Raw genomic sequence first — 14,205 nt, forward strand, 5'->3', positions numbered from 1 at the left:
ATACTTCTTAATTCGATCGCGCGTGTTAATTCTTTCACCGAACGCCAACCAAAAAATAAATTGGTGTTTATGAAAAACTTTTGTGGACCACACTAAATGAGACCAAAGAACCACATCCCCTCTATCGTGAATAATATTCCATGCAAATCCCAAGTCAAAACTGCCTTCATTTTTAACACTCCAAACTCGAGAATCCTCACAATTATTTAGGTGATAGGAAGACATAGTATTGAGGATCCTCGTAATTTCTGAAATCCCACTTATAAGGTTATTTCATTCCTATTTTTGACTTGTTGGACAATAGCTAGTTGACATTTCCGTCTTATTCAAATAAGAGAGAAGACATTATTATGAATAATAGGGTGATCCTCGAACTAAGGGTCATGTCAAAATAGAGTTTTGTTATCATTCCCAATCTAAAGTTTGATCATCTTACAAGCACTATCTTTGAGCTTCATAATTTTTTTAAGGGACCATGTCATTTCCATCTTGATCTTGCACGGCCAAATGCTGATTTTCATTTCTAATGAACCTTGAATGAACTCATCTAACCCATAACGAGTTATTTTTTCTCCAATGCCCAAAAATGCCGATAGGTGAAAGTTTTATTCCAAGTAACACAATCTTTAATTCCAATTACACCTTCATTCGGCTTAAAATGGCCTATAATGAGTAATTTTGAGTTGTTTTGACGAGGATGGTATACCAAGATAACAAACTGGGAATGACCCTTCATTGATTCCTATGATGTCGAAGATTTTTACCTTTGTTTCCTCATTCACGCCGCCATAGAAGGTCAAACTTTTACTTTGATTAATGCTAAGACTTATAACACTAGAAAATATTGTTAATGCCTCCTTGGTAGTTTGATGGATTTAACATCATTATGCGCCAAGATGAATAAATCGCCTGTGAAACAAATATGAGTAATGCTTTTTTCCCTGCAATATGGATGGTGAGTAAATGGGTGGTACTTTAAAAGCATTTTAACAATGCACTCAAAGACCTCCATGATGAGGAAAAAAGGTAAGAAGAGAGATCCCTTTGTCTAACCTTGTCTTCTCTTTTGAAAAACCCATCATAGATACCATTCACGCTAACAATAAAGTGAGGAGTCGATACACAATTCATAAGTCACTCAATAAAAATGCAAGGAATAATAGAAACAGTTAACACTCTTGAATAACACTCCATTTAATGGTATCAAAAGATTTTTGGATATCCACCTTAAAAGCCACTCGAGGTGAAATTGACTTCTTACCATAGCCCTTCAATAATTCGTGCATAAGTAAGTTGTTATGAGAAATAGATCTACCAGGTATGAATGTCGATTTCCCAAGACTAATCAGGTTTGAAATAATAGTTTTAAAGCGTTTGGCTATGATTTTAGCAATAATTTGTAAATAAACATATATCTTTTCCAAACCTTTAAATCAAGTTTTAAAAGTATTTTAATTTTTTCTTAAAAAATTTGAGTTTTTGGGTTTTTGATGAAATGATGATATTGGGATGACTACGATGTAAAGGTTGTAAGTTGATCGAATTGGAATACATGTTTTTGGTAATAAAAAATCGCATTTAAATAGGTCACTTGAATTAGTTTTTTTTATTTGGTAATTTACCCTGTTTTGCTAGTTTGTTTTCTTGTACCAATTAAATCATGACTTCGACGGAGAAGTTGTTTCTGTCAGTCGAGACAAGGAAGGCCCCGATCGAGAAACAAACACCCCACCGAGATCTTTGCCTCCTTGCGCTTCTGCCTACTCTTATGGTTGTGACCCGTTCCAGGACCCAAGTCTGAGATACGTACCTTCAAACTGCACCTTGGCCTGTTCCCGTCATTTTGAATCGCGCCTGAGCCCCAACTTGCGAGCCGACAATAAGACTCGCTAGTTTGTTTTCCCTTTTATTTTTATTTTTTCAGCTTTATTATTATTTTTTTAAATTTTTAAAAAAGAAAAATGATTTAATATTTGTTTTCAATAAAAATAGAATGTTTTTCTTTTATTAAGGCTTTTTTGCCAATTTATTTCATTTTACGTATTTTTATATATCTAGTTATAATTTTATTTTTAAAAATTCAAAAAATACGAAATTAAATTTTTTATATTCACAAAAATTAGTTTGTGATTATATAAAAAAGGTAATTTGAACTTTTTTTACATTTCACTCTTTTTTATTTGTGTCCTTACTTGGATTTTTAAAATTTCAAACAAAATAGGGTATCAATTTATTTATTCTTACACAAATAATTTATCATCAATAGAACTTTCATTCTCATTTTTTAACTTATATATTCTCAAATTCATCCTTATATATTCAACTCTATTTCTAGAGATGTGACCTAACGTTTGTGCCATAATGTACCTGAATTATTATTATTTAACTTTCGTTTAGTATCTCTTAATTCCACAATAAGGGTTTCATTATATAAAACAATTGTATCAAGTAAATAAAGATTGTCATAATGCATTAATGAACCGGTTCCAACATCCGAAGTACCAATAGATAACTTAAATTGACAATTTCCAAACAAACTAGAATAACCATGTTTGTCCAAATAACGAATAGAAACCAAATTTCGTTTAAACGAAGATACAATAAAAGTATCATTTAAGTCCAAATAGAAACCAGAACTAAGCAACAATCTAAAGTGTCCAATTGCTTCAACTTCTACCGATTTTTCATCGCCCACAAAGATACGTCTTTCAGCATTACTTGGATTTCGGTAGCTCAGGCAACTCTGTATTGAAATAATGATGTTAGTAGTAGCACCGGAGTCTAACCACCAAGTATTTCCAAGTACTGATGCTAAATTAACTTCAGAACAAACCAGATTAAGAAATGTACCTTTCTTTTCGTGCCATGCATGATATTTAGTACAATCCTTCTTTAGATGTCCAGCATTATTGCAAAAGAAATAGTCATTGTTAACCTTTTTCTTTGCATTTGGACCCTGAGCAGCATCAACATTCTTCCTTTTCTTGCCCTTATCCCTAGAGGTGCTTGCTAGATGAGCACATTCTGTCCTTTCTTGCTTTAATTTTTCTTCCTCTTGAACAAAATGAGAAATTAGTTCATTCAAGTTCCACGTTTCTTTCTGACAGTTAAAACTGACCTTAAAGTGGTTGAATTGAACCGGAAGAGAAATCAGAATGAGATGCACAAGTATATCCTCATGCAAATCAAGCTTTAGTTCCTTAAGTTTTGATGCAAGATTAGACATCTCTATGATGTACTCCCTTATATTACCATTGCCCTTATACTTCATTGAAATCAAGCTCTTAAGAGTAGTGCTTGTTTCAGCCTTATCGCTTTTAACAAAGCGCTTTTCAATTTATGCAAGGTAATCTTTAGCATTGGTGGTGTCTTCAGACACAACACCCCTGAACACCTCCAGAATTGCACGCTTTATGATCATAAGACTCATGCGGTTAGAGCGTTCCCATTTCTCAAATTTAGCATTCTCTTCAAGAGAGCTAATAATCGTAGGAGTAGTGGGTTGCTCTGTCCGTATTGCAAGGTCCATGTCCATGTAACCGAGAACTATCTGAATGTTCTCCTTTCAATCCTTAAAGTTAGAGCTATTAAGGACTGAGACTGAACTTAAGTTGGCATTAATATTTACAACATTAGCTGAAAACATAATTTAAACTGTAACTAACATGCTCAATTCTTTAATTTTCAATCAAATTTAAAATAATCAGCAAATCTCATCCAAAATATATAGTGCACCATTAAATTTAAGTCTTTGGACAATGAAATTTAACTGCTAGTGATATTTTGTTGCAATAATCAAACACTAACAATAATGCATGACAAATAACAAATCTTTCTTTGGAATGATTTAATATTCTAATATAAAAAATCTTTATAATTGTTACGTGCTTATTATCATAGGTAATTGTGAACTTTGGTTAACTAGTAACCTTCCTTTGGGCCGATTATTTAGTCACATTAAAATTCATCATTACAAACATTCAAAATTCGAACTTAAACAAACTAAATTAGAGAGGTCACTTTGGTGACGTCATAACTTAACTTATTTAATTTAAATAAAGAACAATCCGCTGAATTATTTAAAAAGATTAAAACCTAAATAAATAATAATATTATTTAGAAATTAACTGCTGTTAAATTAAAATTAAAATTTTATTTTCTTATAAAATAATTAAATAATATTATTTCTTAAAAAATGAATAATATTATTTTATCCGAATATTATTTCTTAAAAAATCCTGAAATAAAAAAATTATTTTCCAATAAAATAATTATATAATATTATTTCCTAAATGATCCTCAATAATAATATTATTTTCCTAAAACTAAAATATTTTACCGATTTTTTTTTTTAATAAAAGATAATAATGAAATAAAATTATTTTTTATCTTTAAAATATGAATTAAAATAATATTATTTCTCAAAAAAAAATATTCATCATATATCTTACAGTTTTCATGTTTACCTTTCAACTTATGATTATGGTTGCAGAACTTCAATTTAGGGTTTACCGATTAGGGTTTCTCTATACAATAATTTTTTAATTCAAGAACAAGTTGGGCTCTGATACCAATTGTTAGAATTAATTAAAATAATTCCATAATAATCTTAAATCATAAATTATTATACCCTAGATCTTCATGCTTGTTCCTAAGATATGAAAGACAAAAACGGAATATATATATCTGGATCCTTAAACATGATTAGATGAGATGGTCTTCCAGAGGAGCAGAAATCTTTTAACCTTATTTCTCCGATGATAGAGATTCAGAGAAAGAGGGTGTGATAAAAATAAGTTCGTTCTTATTTTTTATCAACCAACCTCCCTTTTATAATTTCTTCTGCTTTTGGGGGACCATAACCGTCATAACTGCCTCATTACGCTAATTTCTAATTTGACCTCTCATCAAATTAGAAATACCGCAAGGCATCTACAATTTAACATTCATAACAATAACGTCCTTAAGTGAAATCTCAAACATCCTTAGATCACATAATATTGACTTATTATAATCAATGACTATATATATCCATTTAAATATATAAATTTCTCTTTAAATTCTAACATGAATATCTAATGGTCCTTTAAATTGTTCGATCCATCCTCACAACATTATTATAATTAAAAATTGAAAAAACTAAAACTCCATAAATAAACCATAACTTAACTTCGTAGCAGAAAGAAAGACAAATTACAATTGAAATAAACACCAATATTATTCTCTAACACATGCACATATAATTAAAAACAAAATCAACGAGGGGTATTCATGGAATGTATCATTTGACTATCCATAACGTTACTATTTAAAGGTTGAGAACTCCCTTCGTTGCTCAAATAAGAACTCATCTCCACAGTGTACAAATCCGATGACTCGACCCCCATCAATCCCACACTCTCTTCTTGGTTTGGCGTTTGAACCCAAGGGTGCTTTGTATACCTCTTCAATCCTTCGAGTTCCATCGCCACTTCTTTCATGGTCGGCCTTGTTGTTTTTGGCACAATTAGAATCCCACATCGGAAGATGATGGGAGTGAAAGAAGTTTCTTAGTATATAAAAGAAACTATATTCACAATTAGCAGAAATCCCACATCGGAAGATGATGGGAGTTGGGGAAGTTTCTTAGTGTATAAAAGAAACTCTCCCCTCTTTGGTTTATTGCACCCAAATTTGTATCTCTTCTTCCTTATTAATTGATAGCCTTAGTGCTCGGAGACGTAGGCAACATTTTGGCCGAACTCCGTTATCAAATTCTGTTAGTGTGTTCATTATTTTGTTTTCTTCTTTTGTAGTTCTGTCAGGGTTTTCCCCAACAAGTGGTATCAGAGCCGAAGGTTCGTCCTTGGCATGGTGGAGTCTTCAAAAGGGGCGTCAACTCCTTCGTCATCCTGGACGAGGACACCGATGTCGAATTTGAAGTTTGCGGTGGAGATCTTTGATGGAACTGGGCATTTCGGCATGTGGCAAGGTGAGGTTCTAGATTGTCTTTTCCAGCAGGGTCTAGATGTTGCTATTGAGGTCGGAAAGCCAGATGGTATAGAAGAAAAAGAGTGGAGTATCATGAATCGATTGGCGTGCGGAACAATTCGGTCGTGCCTGTCCAGAGAGCAGAAGTATGCTGTGAAGAATGAAACTTCTGCACAGAAACTGTGGCAAGCATTGGAGGACAAGTTTCTGAAGAAGAGTGGTCAGAATAAGCTCCTTATGAAGAAACGATTGTTCCGGTTTGAATACCAATCAGGTACTACGATGAATGAGCATATAACTAAGTTTAATCAGTTAGTAGCGGATTTGTTAAACCTTGACGTTAGGTTTGAGGATGAAGATTTGGCTTTGATGTTGCTATCGTCCCTTCCTGATGAATTTGAACACTTAGAAACAACGTTACTTCATGGGAAGGGAAATGTTTCTCTTGATGCTGTAAGTTCTGCTTTATATAGTAATGAATTGAGAAAACAGGATAAAAGGAAAAGCAAAGTAGATACAGCAGATGAAGCATTGATGGTCAGGGGCCGTCAGCAGAGCAAATCAAAATGGAAAGGAAGAAGATCTGAAAGTAGAGTTGCCAAAGATGAATGTGCTTTCTGTCGTGAGAAAGGACATTGGAAGATTAACTGCCCAAAGTTGAAGAAGAAAGAGAAAGATTCTGAAGATGCGAATGTTGTAGAAAACAAAGGTGATGCAGATTCAGAATACTCTTTATCGATGTCACACACAACATCACATCCTGATGCGTGGATATTGGACTCAGCCTGCACTTATCATATGACACCAGTTCGAAAATGGTTCTTTGACTTTAAGGAGCTAGATGGTGGAGTTGTTTACATGGGAGATGCTAATACATGTAAAATAAAGGGGATAGGTTCAATCAAGCTGAGGAATGATGACGGATCCACCAGAATTATTAGAGATGTTCGGTACATACCGAATATGAAAAAGAATCTCATTTCTTTGGGGGCCTTGGAGTCGAAAGGCCTGCATGTGAAATTGGAAAATGGAGTTCTTAAGGTAATATCTGGAGCGCTAGTGATGTTGAAAGCTATCAGGAAGAGTAATAATTTGTATTATTATCAAGGTAGTACAGTAAATGGGACATCATGTGTATCAACTTCCGGGAGCAGTAAAGAGTTAGAGGCAACAAAGCTATGGCATATGCGATTGGGGCACGCTGGTGAGAAATCTATACAAACTCTTGTCAAGCAAGGATTGTTGAAAGGTACAAAAGTTTGTAAGTTAGATTTGTGTGAATATTGTATTCTGGGAAAACAAAGGCGAGTAAAATTTGGCACTGCTATGCATAATACCAAGGGTATTTTGGAATATGTGCACTCAGATGTCTGGGGACCTGCCAAGACTCCTTCTCTTGGAGGTAGACATTATTTTGTTACTTTTGTTGACGATTTTTCCAGAAGAGTATGGGTGTTTACGATGAAGAACAAAGGTGAAGTGTTTGAGATTTTTCTTAAATGGAAAACTCAAGTTGAAGACGAGACAGGAAGAAAGATCAAAGTTCTCCGGACTGATAACGGTGGAGAATACAAGAATGATCCATTCCAGAAGTTATGCCAAGAGTGTGGCATAGTTCGACACTTCACAGTTAGAAAAACACCACAGCAGAATGGAGTATCGGAACGTATGAACAGGACATTGGTAGAGAAAGTTCGATGTATGTTGTCTAATGCTGGGTTAGACAGGAAATTTTGGGCAGAAGCTGTGTCATACGCTCAACATTTGGTAAATCGCCTACCATCATCTGCACTTGGTGGCAAGACTCCATTAGAGGTATGGTCTGGAAAACCTGCAACTGATTATGATTGTTTGCATATTTTTGGTTCTATTGCATATTATCATGGAGTTGAATCAAAATTGGATCCACGAGGAAAGAAGGCTCTTTTTATGGGATTTACTACAGGAGTTAAAGAGTATCGCCTCTGGTGTTTGGATGCAAAGAAAACCATTATCAGAAGAGATGTTACTTTTGATGATTATTCAATGTTGAATAAGGTAACACCAGGCAAGATTGATTGTACTCCGCAACAGGTGGAGTTTGAGCAGATAAAGATAAGCCCAACTAGAAGTGACTCTCCGACGACAGACGAAGAGTTAAATGAGGAAGAGGTTCTGACCCAAGAACCTTCAGAACAAAGTGAATCAATTGCTGTGAATAGGCCAAGACGAGTTATTCAAAAACCAGGTCGGTTTGTTGACATGGCGGCCTATGCACTTCTAGTCGTAGATGATGTTCCATCCACTTTTCCAGATGTCAGTCGAAGTACTGAAAATGGAAAAAGGAGAGGTGTTATGGAAGATGAGATGCAATCTATTCAGAAGAATGAGACATGCAAGTTGACGCATCTACGAAAAGGGAAGAAGGCTATTGGTGGTAAATGGATCTTTGCTAAGAAAGAAGGATTTCCTGAAAAATTTGATGTTCGCTACAAGGAAAAATTGGTAGTTAAAGACTACGCTCAGAAGGAAGGAGGTGATTATAATGAGGTACTTTCTCCTGTTGTTAAACACTCTTCCATTAGAATTTTGTTGGCCTTGGTAGCGCAGATGAATTTGGAGCTAGCTCAACCAGATGTGAAGACCGTAGACATACACGGTCATTTGAACGAGGAAATCTACATTTATCAACCAGATGGATTCAATGTTACTGATAAAGAAAATTGGGTTTGCAAGTTGAATAGATCATTGTACAGGTTGAAGCAATCGTCGAGACAATGGTACAAGCGACTTGATAAGTTTATGATTGAGCACAAGTACACAAGAAGCAGATTCAGTTCATGTGTGTATTTGCGCAAACTGCAAGATGAGTCTTATATCTATTTACTCTTTTACGATGATGATATGTTGATAGCATCAAAGAGCCAATATGAAGTTGACAAATTGAAGGCTCAATTGGGTAGAGAGTTCAAGATCAAAGACATTGGGAAAACCAAATCTAATTGTTTAGATTTGGTAAACACATTCCGCGTTTGAGTCGGCGCTGAAGAGCGCCAATTGGAAGCACTGAAGGTTTATTTTTTAATATTGAAGATTAGTATTTGGATATTGTGCCAAGGTGGAGATTTGTTGTTTTTGGCACAATTAGAATCCCACATCGGAAGATGATGGGAGTGAAAGAAGTTTCTTAGTATATAAAAGAAACTATATTCACAATTAGCAGAAATCCCACATCGGAAGATGATGGGAGTTGGGGAAGTTTCTTAGTGTATAAAAGAAACTCTCCCCTCTTTGGTTTATTGCACCCAAATTTGTATCTCTTCTTCCTTATTAATTGATAGCCTTAGTGCTCGGAGACGTAGGCAACATTTTGGCCGAACTCCGTTATCAAATTCTGTTAGTGTGTTCATTATTTTGTTTTCTTCTTTTGTAGTTCTGTCAGGGTTTTCCCCAACAGGCCTATCCTCCCCATTCAAGCTAAGACACCTCTTCACAAGCCTCGCAACAAGTTGGAGTTGTTCTAGTGTCCCTTCTCGCACAACCCGAGGCTCCAAGACTTGAAACAATCTATTATCTTTCATTGCTAAGAGGAAAAGTGACGCGAGACTTCTCTCCTCTTGTGGTCTATCAGCAGATAATGGCTTCTCCCCTGTGAGAAGCTCTGCCAATACCACTCCAAAACTGTAAACATCGCTCTTCTCAGTTAGTTGACTTGTGTGAAAGTACTCGGGGTCAAGGTATCCTAGAGTCCCTTGTACCAAGGTGGTGACTTGAATTTGGTCTAGTGCAATTAGCCTCGAGGCTCCAAAATCAGATATCTTGGCTACATAGTTATCGTCTAACAATATGTTTGCGGACTTGACATCTCTATGAATGATAGGCATGTTAGCAGCCGAGTGCAAGTAAGATAGAGCGCCAGCAGTTTCCGATGCGATTCTAAGACGGTTGTCCCATGATAACCACGACATAGATTTATGGATGTGTTGGAAGAGAGTTCCATTCGAGACAACTTCATAAACTAACAAAGGAACTTCGGTTTCCAAACAACAACCTAATAATTTGACCACGTTACGATGATTAACCTGAGTAAGAATCACAAACTCGTTGATGAATTGCTCTATTTGGCTCGTATCCATTATCCTTGACTTTTTTATTGCCACTACTCGATGATCAGGCATGATTCCCTTGTACACTGTGCCATAACCACCACGACCGAGAATCCGATCATTCGCGTAGTTGTTAGTGGCCTTTTGGAGCTCTTCTGCAGTGAAGATTTTGGCCGATTCGATGGTTCCTTCTACCGAGGAAATTTGTTGCCTTAGTAGAAATCCTCCATTTTGATGGAAAAACTTTTCCCTTAGCTTCATAAGTGTTCTTTTCTTGAGACTAAAGTAGACAAAAGTCACCCCAAGTAGTAGGGATAGGAAACCGAAGCTCAAGCCTATTTTTACAAAATTGACAAAACAATCAAATTCAAAATCATTTTTCTTTTACAAAATTTTTTCTTATAAATTGAACAGGACAATTTTATTTATGAATACTAAAACCGGAATAAACAGAAGACAAACAAAGATACAATATCAATAAACTGAACAAATAAAAACAAAGAACACACAATATGTATAAAATTGAAAAGAAAAACATAAGAACAACCGCAAATATGAGACATTGATTGGGATTGAAGGTAGCTAGGTATGAAAAACAACTAATTTGTAGGTTTGGTATATTAAATGAACAATTAAAACATTAATGTTTGGTTTATTATGATCAATGATGATAAAATTGTCTATCCAAATTGGAATAAACAGTAATAATAAATAATATGTCACCTTTTAGAAAGAAAAAAAAATTAATCACGGTTGACTTAATTTTTCATGTCAAATTGCTATGTTAATGTTAGTCACCAGAAAATTGACTTGAGTTAAATACAGATATTTTTTTTTTTGTATTTTTTAAACCCAAGATAAAATGTCTACTTATAAAAGAGATGTACTTAAATGTATTTATTCCTATATAATAATAAATAAGATATTTTTAAATTTACTTTAATTATTTAACTAAAATATTCAAATAACATTTTTTTTATCAAATAATTTGCTATTATAATAATTCTTGTAAAAAACAAGATAATGTAAGAAAATAAAAATAATTATAAGGGCTTGTTTGATTTTCAGGTTTTTTTCTTTGATAGGTTTATTTCACTTTTTAATTAGTATAATCATTAAAATAATTTTTTAATTGAAATTTTTTATAAGAATATAGTAATTTTTTATTATTTTAAATAATAAAATAATTAATTTAATAGTTAAAATAATAATGATATAAGAATAAAATCTCAAAACAGCCCTAAACAAAAAAAAAAAATCAAATCGAGCCCTAAGAGTTGACTTTTTATTAACTGCTTTTGCCACTTACCAAGAGAGAAACCCAAAACCGGAAACTGTGAATTATGGGCAACGCAACCACGGCCGACCCTTTTGCCGTCGCCGGAATATCCTTTCTTACAAATGCAGCTAAAGTTTCCCGGTTTGTTTATACAAACCGCATTATCGTCGCAGGGATTACTCCCGCCGGCGCACTCATTAATATCTGCAAGTTTTTTCAATTCAACTTTCAATCCTCCATTGCTATAAACAAAAACGAAAGAGAGAGAAAAAGAGACCTTGGCATCCAGGGCTAAGATATGGATTCCCATCAAAACCATCATTACAATCACACTGATAACCTCCGGCGCCGCTATCAGAATCAATACAAAAACTATTCTTCAGACAAGCAAACCCATTACTATCTTTAACAGCTTGTTCACAAGTCAGATTTCCAATAACCCAATCCAAAACCACAGGCACAGTTTCAATCGTCCTGTTAATAAAATCATCCGGATTCAAGAAATCTGACGGTCCCCTAAACGTAAATCTACTTGCTTCCCCCAAGAATGCATAGCTACACGGATCAAACGACCAGACTTTCGAATGATTCGATAATGAATTAAGTGACGCTAAATAACTCTTAAGCCCTTTTGGAATCGAAGTCTGACAGCACCCAATTCCCGTACACTCCCCATCAATTACATCTTCGGCTTTCGAACATAGAGCAATGCATCCGCTAGTGAAATTCCGGCCGAGGGATCCCAAAATCAAGGCCAAATCGTCGCAGCCGATGACTGTGTATTTGTTAAGTGTATCGGAGAAGGTGAAGGGCGCGTCGGATAAGCGAATCCAGGCCGATTTAGCCTGAGTTTGGTTACCGAGTTGGTTATAGCATTTGGAGGCGACTATGTTTGAAATCCGCATGTGGGTTTTTGAAATGGAGAGGATTTCGATGTTACCATCGCGGATGAAGGGTTTGGGAGGTGAGAATGTTTCGTTGCAGTTAACTTCGAACCAGGGACTTATTGAACAGCCGGAATCTAGGCCTATGCCGAATGGGTAAGGGACGGTGAGGTTGCCGCAGGTGGTTTGGCAGCCGGGTTTGGCTACCATGAAGGAGGAGGTGGTAGTATTATCATTATTGGTGGCGGAATTGAATTGAATTTGGAAGAGAAATGAAATGAGAAATGATGAGAGAATAAGAGATTGAGCAGTCATGTCTTTGAAAGATTGAAAGAGTGAGTGAGGAATGTAATATGGAGATCAATAACATTATTTATAAGGAAATAATACTATATTTCATTATGAAATTCTCTTAAAAAAATTCAATTTTATAAGGATTCTATATTTGTTAAATTATGTAACTTGTGGGCTATTTTTTAAATGTAAAAACATGCACTTTAGAAAATTTAAGTATTTATCTTAAGAGCTATCACTTCCCGTTTTAGAGTTTTAAAAGATCGAGTGTTATATAAAATTTTGTCATAAACCTATACCATAATGATGTAATTATTGCTCTGTTCTCCTCGATGACATTCTCTTTTTTATTGGACGTAGTCAAATTTTATATTTGTAAACCGCATTAAATTTGTGTTATTTTTTTATTGTTTACGTCATCTCTCGCATAACGTTATAATAAACTGGTGTTAGAGCTTTAGGTTATTCAATTGCTTGTTTTTCAATTGAGATGACAGTAATAATCATTAAGACCAACAAGTTTACGAAAAAAAACAATTTCAATTTATGGCAGATCAAGATGTGGACTCTACTTAAACAACAAGGTTTATGTGGTCGCAGAAGTTGTTAGCAGAAGTATAAATAATCGTTGATATGACCGTTCTAGAGGAGAATGCACAATCAGTAATTATGTTGTGTCTTGCAGACAATGTGGCAGAGCAAGATACGGCTTCTACTAAAACATCATGACTTATAAGAGTCGGTGAAGTTGTTGGTATAAGAAGAAATAACCGTTGAGATGGTCATTCTAGAAGATAATACACACTTAACCATTATATTGTGTCTTGTAGATGATGTGGCAAATCAAGATGGAGACCCTACTAAAACAATCAAGCTTATGAGGGCCAATGAAGTTGTCAATATTAACCGCTGAGATGGTTAGTCTGGATAGAAGGCACATTCAACAATTATATTGTGTCTTGCAATTGACGGGACAGATAAAGATGCAGAGTCTACTGAAACAACATGGCTTATGGGGGACTTTGAATTTGTCAATAGGAGCATAAATAACTGATGAGATGACCATCCTAGAGGAGAAATCACATTCAATAATTATATCATGTCTTATAAATGATGGCATCATTGAGGTGTCAAAGGACGAGAAGATCGTTGTGTATATTTAAAGTTAGAGAGCCTCTACATGACGAGTTCGGTCACCAACAAGTTTCTTCTGAAGCAATGTTTTTTCATCCAACAAATGTAAAAGATATAGTAAGTATGGAAGACGTTAGGTCTTCCCTTGATTCGAGGGATCTGTGCCATAAGACAGTTGGTACAATTATCGGCAGTCAAGTCTCGGGTTATTTACTAGCGAATGTAATGGACGAGGGAAAGAGAATAAGTACAATAAGTCGTCTACTTTAAAGGATCTTAAACCAGAGATGTTTGTAATTACAGTAAAAAGTTTTGTTCGTCTAAGTTTGATCAGTTTTGTAAGGATTGCTCGTCATCACATAGTGAGGCATACGCCACAATAAAATGGTGTAGCTGAGAAAATGAATTAATAATTATTGGAGAGAGCGAGGTGCATGTTCTCTATTGTAAACTCAATTAAAGGTTTGGGGTAGCGTTAGTGACTTCAACATGCTATTTGATGGGCCTCACACCGGGATTAACTGCAAAACACATAACGAGGTGTGGTCTTGCAAGTTTA

General features: G+C 35.0%; 1 protein-coding gene across 1 annotated transcript; it reads right to left on the minus strand.

Moving 5' to 3' along the window:
* Positions 1-3,337: 3,337 nt before the first annotated feature.
* LOC124913048 (wall-associated receptor kinase 1-like) lies at positions 3,338-12,533 on the minus strand. Its single transcript, XM_047453672.1, has 5 exons — positions 11,612-12,533; positions 11,365-11,538; positions 9,409-10,390; positions 5,301-5,487; positions 3,338-3,550 (listed from the first exon to the last, which is right to left on the minus strand). The coding sequence occupies exons 1-5, from the start codon at positions 12,531-12,533 to the stop codon at positions 3,338-3,340; spliced, it is 2,478 nt and encodes an 825-aa protein (XP_047309628.1).
* Between the last annotated feature and the right edge of the window lie 1,672 nt (positions 12,534-14,205).

The sequence above is a fragment of the Impatiens glandulifera genome, chromosome 8 (assembly GCF_907164915.1).
Source record: "Impatiens glandulifera chromosome 8, dImpGla2.1, whole genome shotgun sequence".
Taxonomy (NCBI): domain Eukaryota; kingdom Viridiplantae; phylum Streptophyta; class Magnoliopsida; order Ericales; family Balsaminaceae; genus Impatiens; species Impatiens glandulifera.

What these genes read in the sequence shown, in the direction of transcription:
- LOC124913048 (XM_047453672.1), bottom strand. Translation starts at nt 12,533, where the DNA reads ATGACTGCTCAATCTCTTATTCTCTCATCATTTCTCATTTCATTTCTC. An exon ending in AGCTTGAATGGGGAGGATAG is followed by an intron (nt 5,488 to 9,408) that starts GCCTGTTGGGGA and finishes AAAAACAACAAG; the next exon opens with GCCGACCATGAAAGAAGTGG. An exon ending in CTCAACCTTTAAATAGTAAC is followed by an intron (nt 3,551 to 5,300) that starts GTTATGGATAGT and finishes GAGAACATTCAG; the next exon opens with ATAGTTCTCGGTTACATGGA.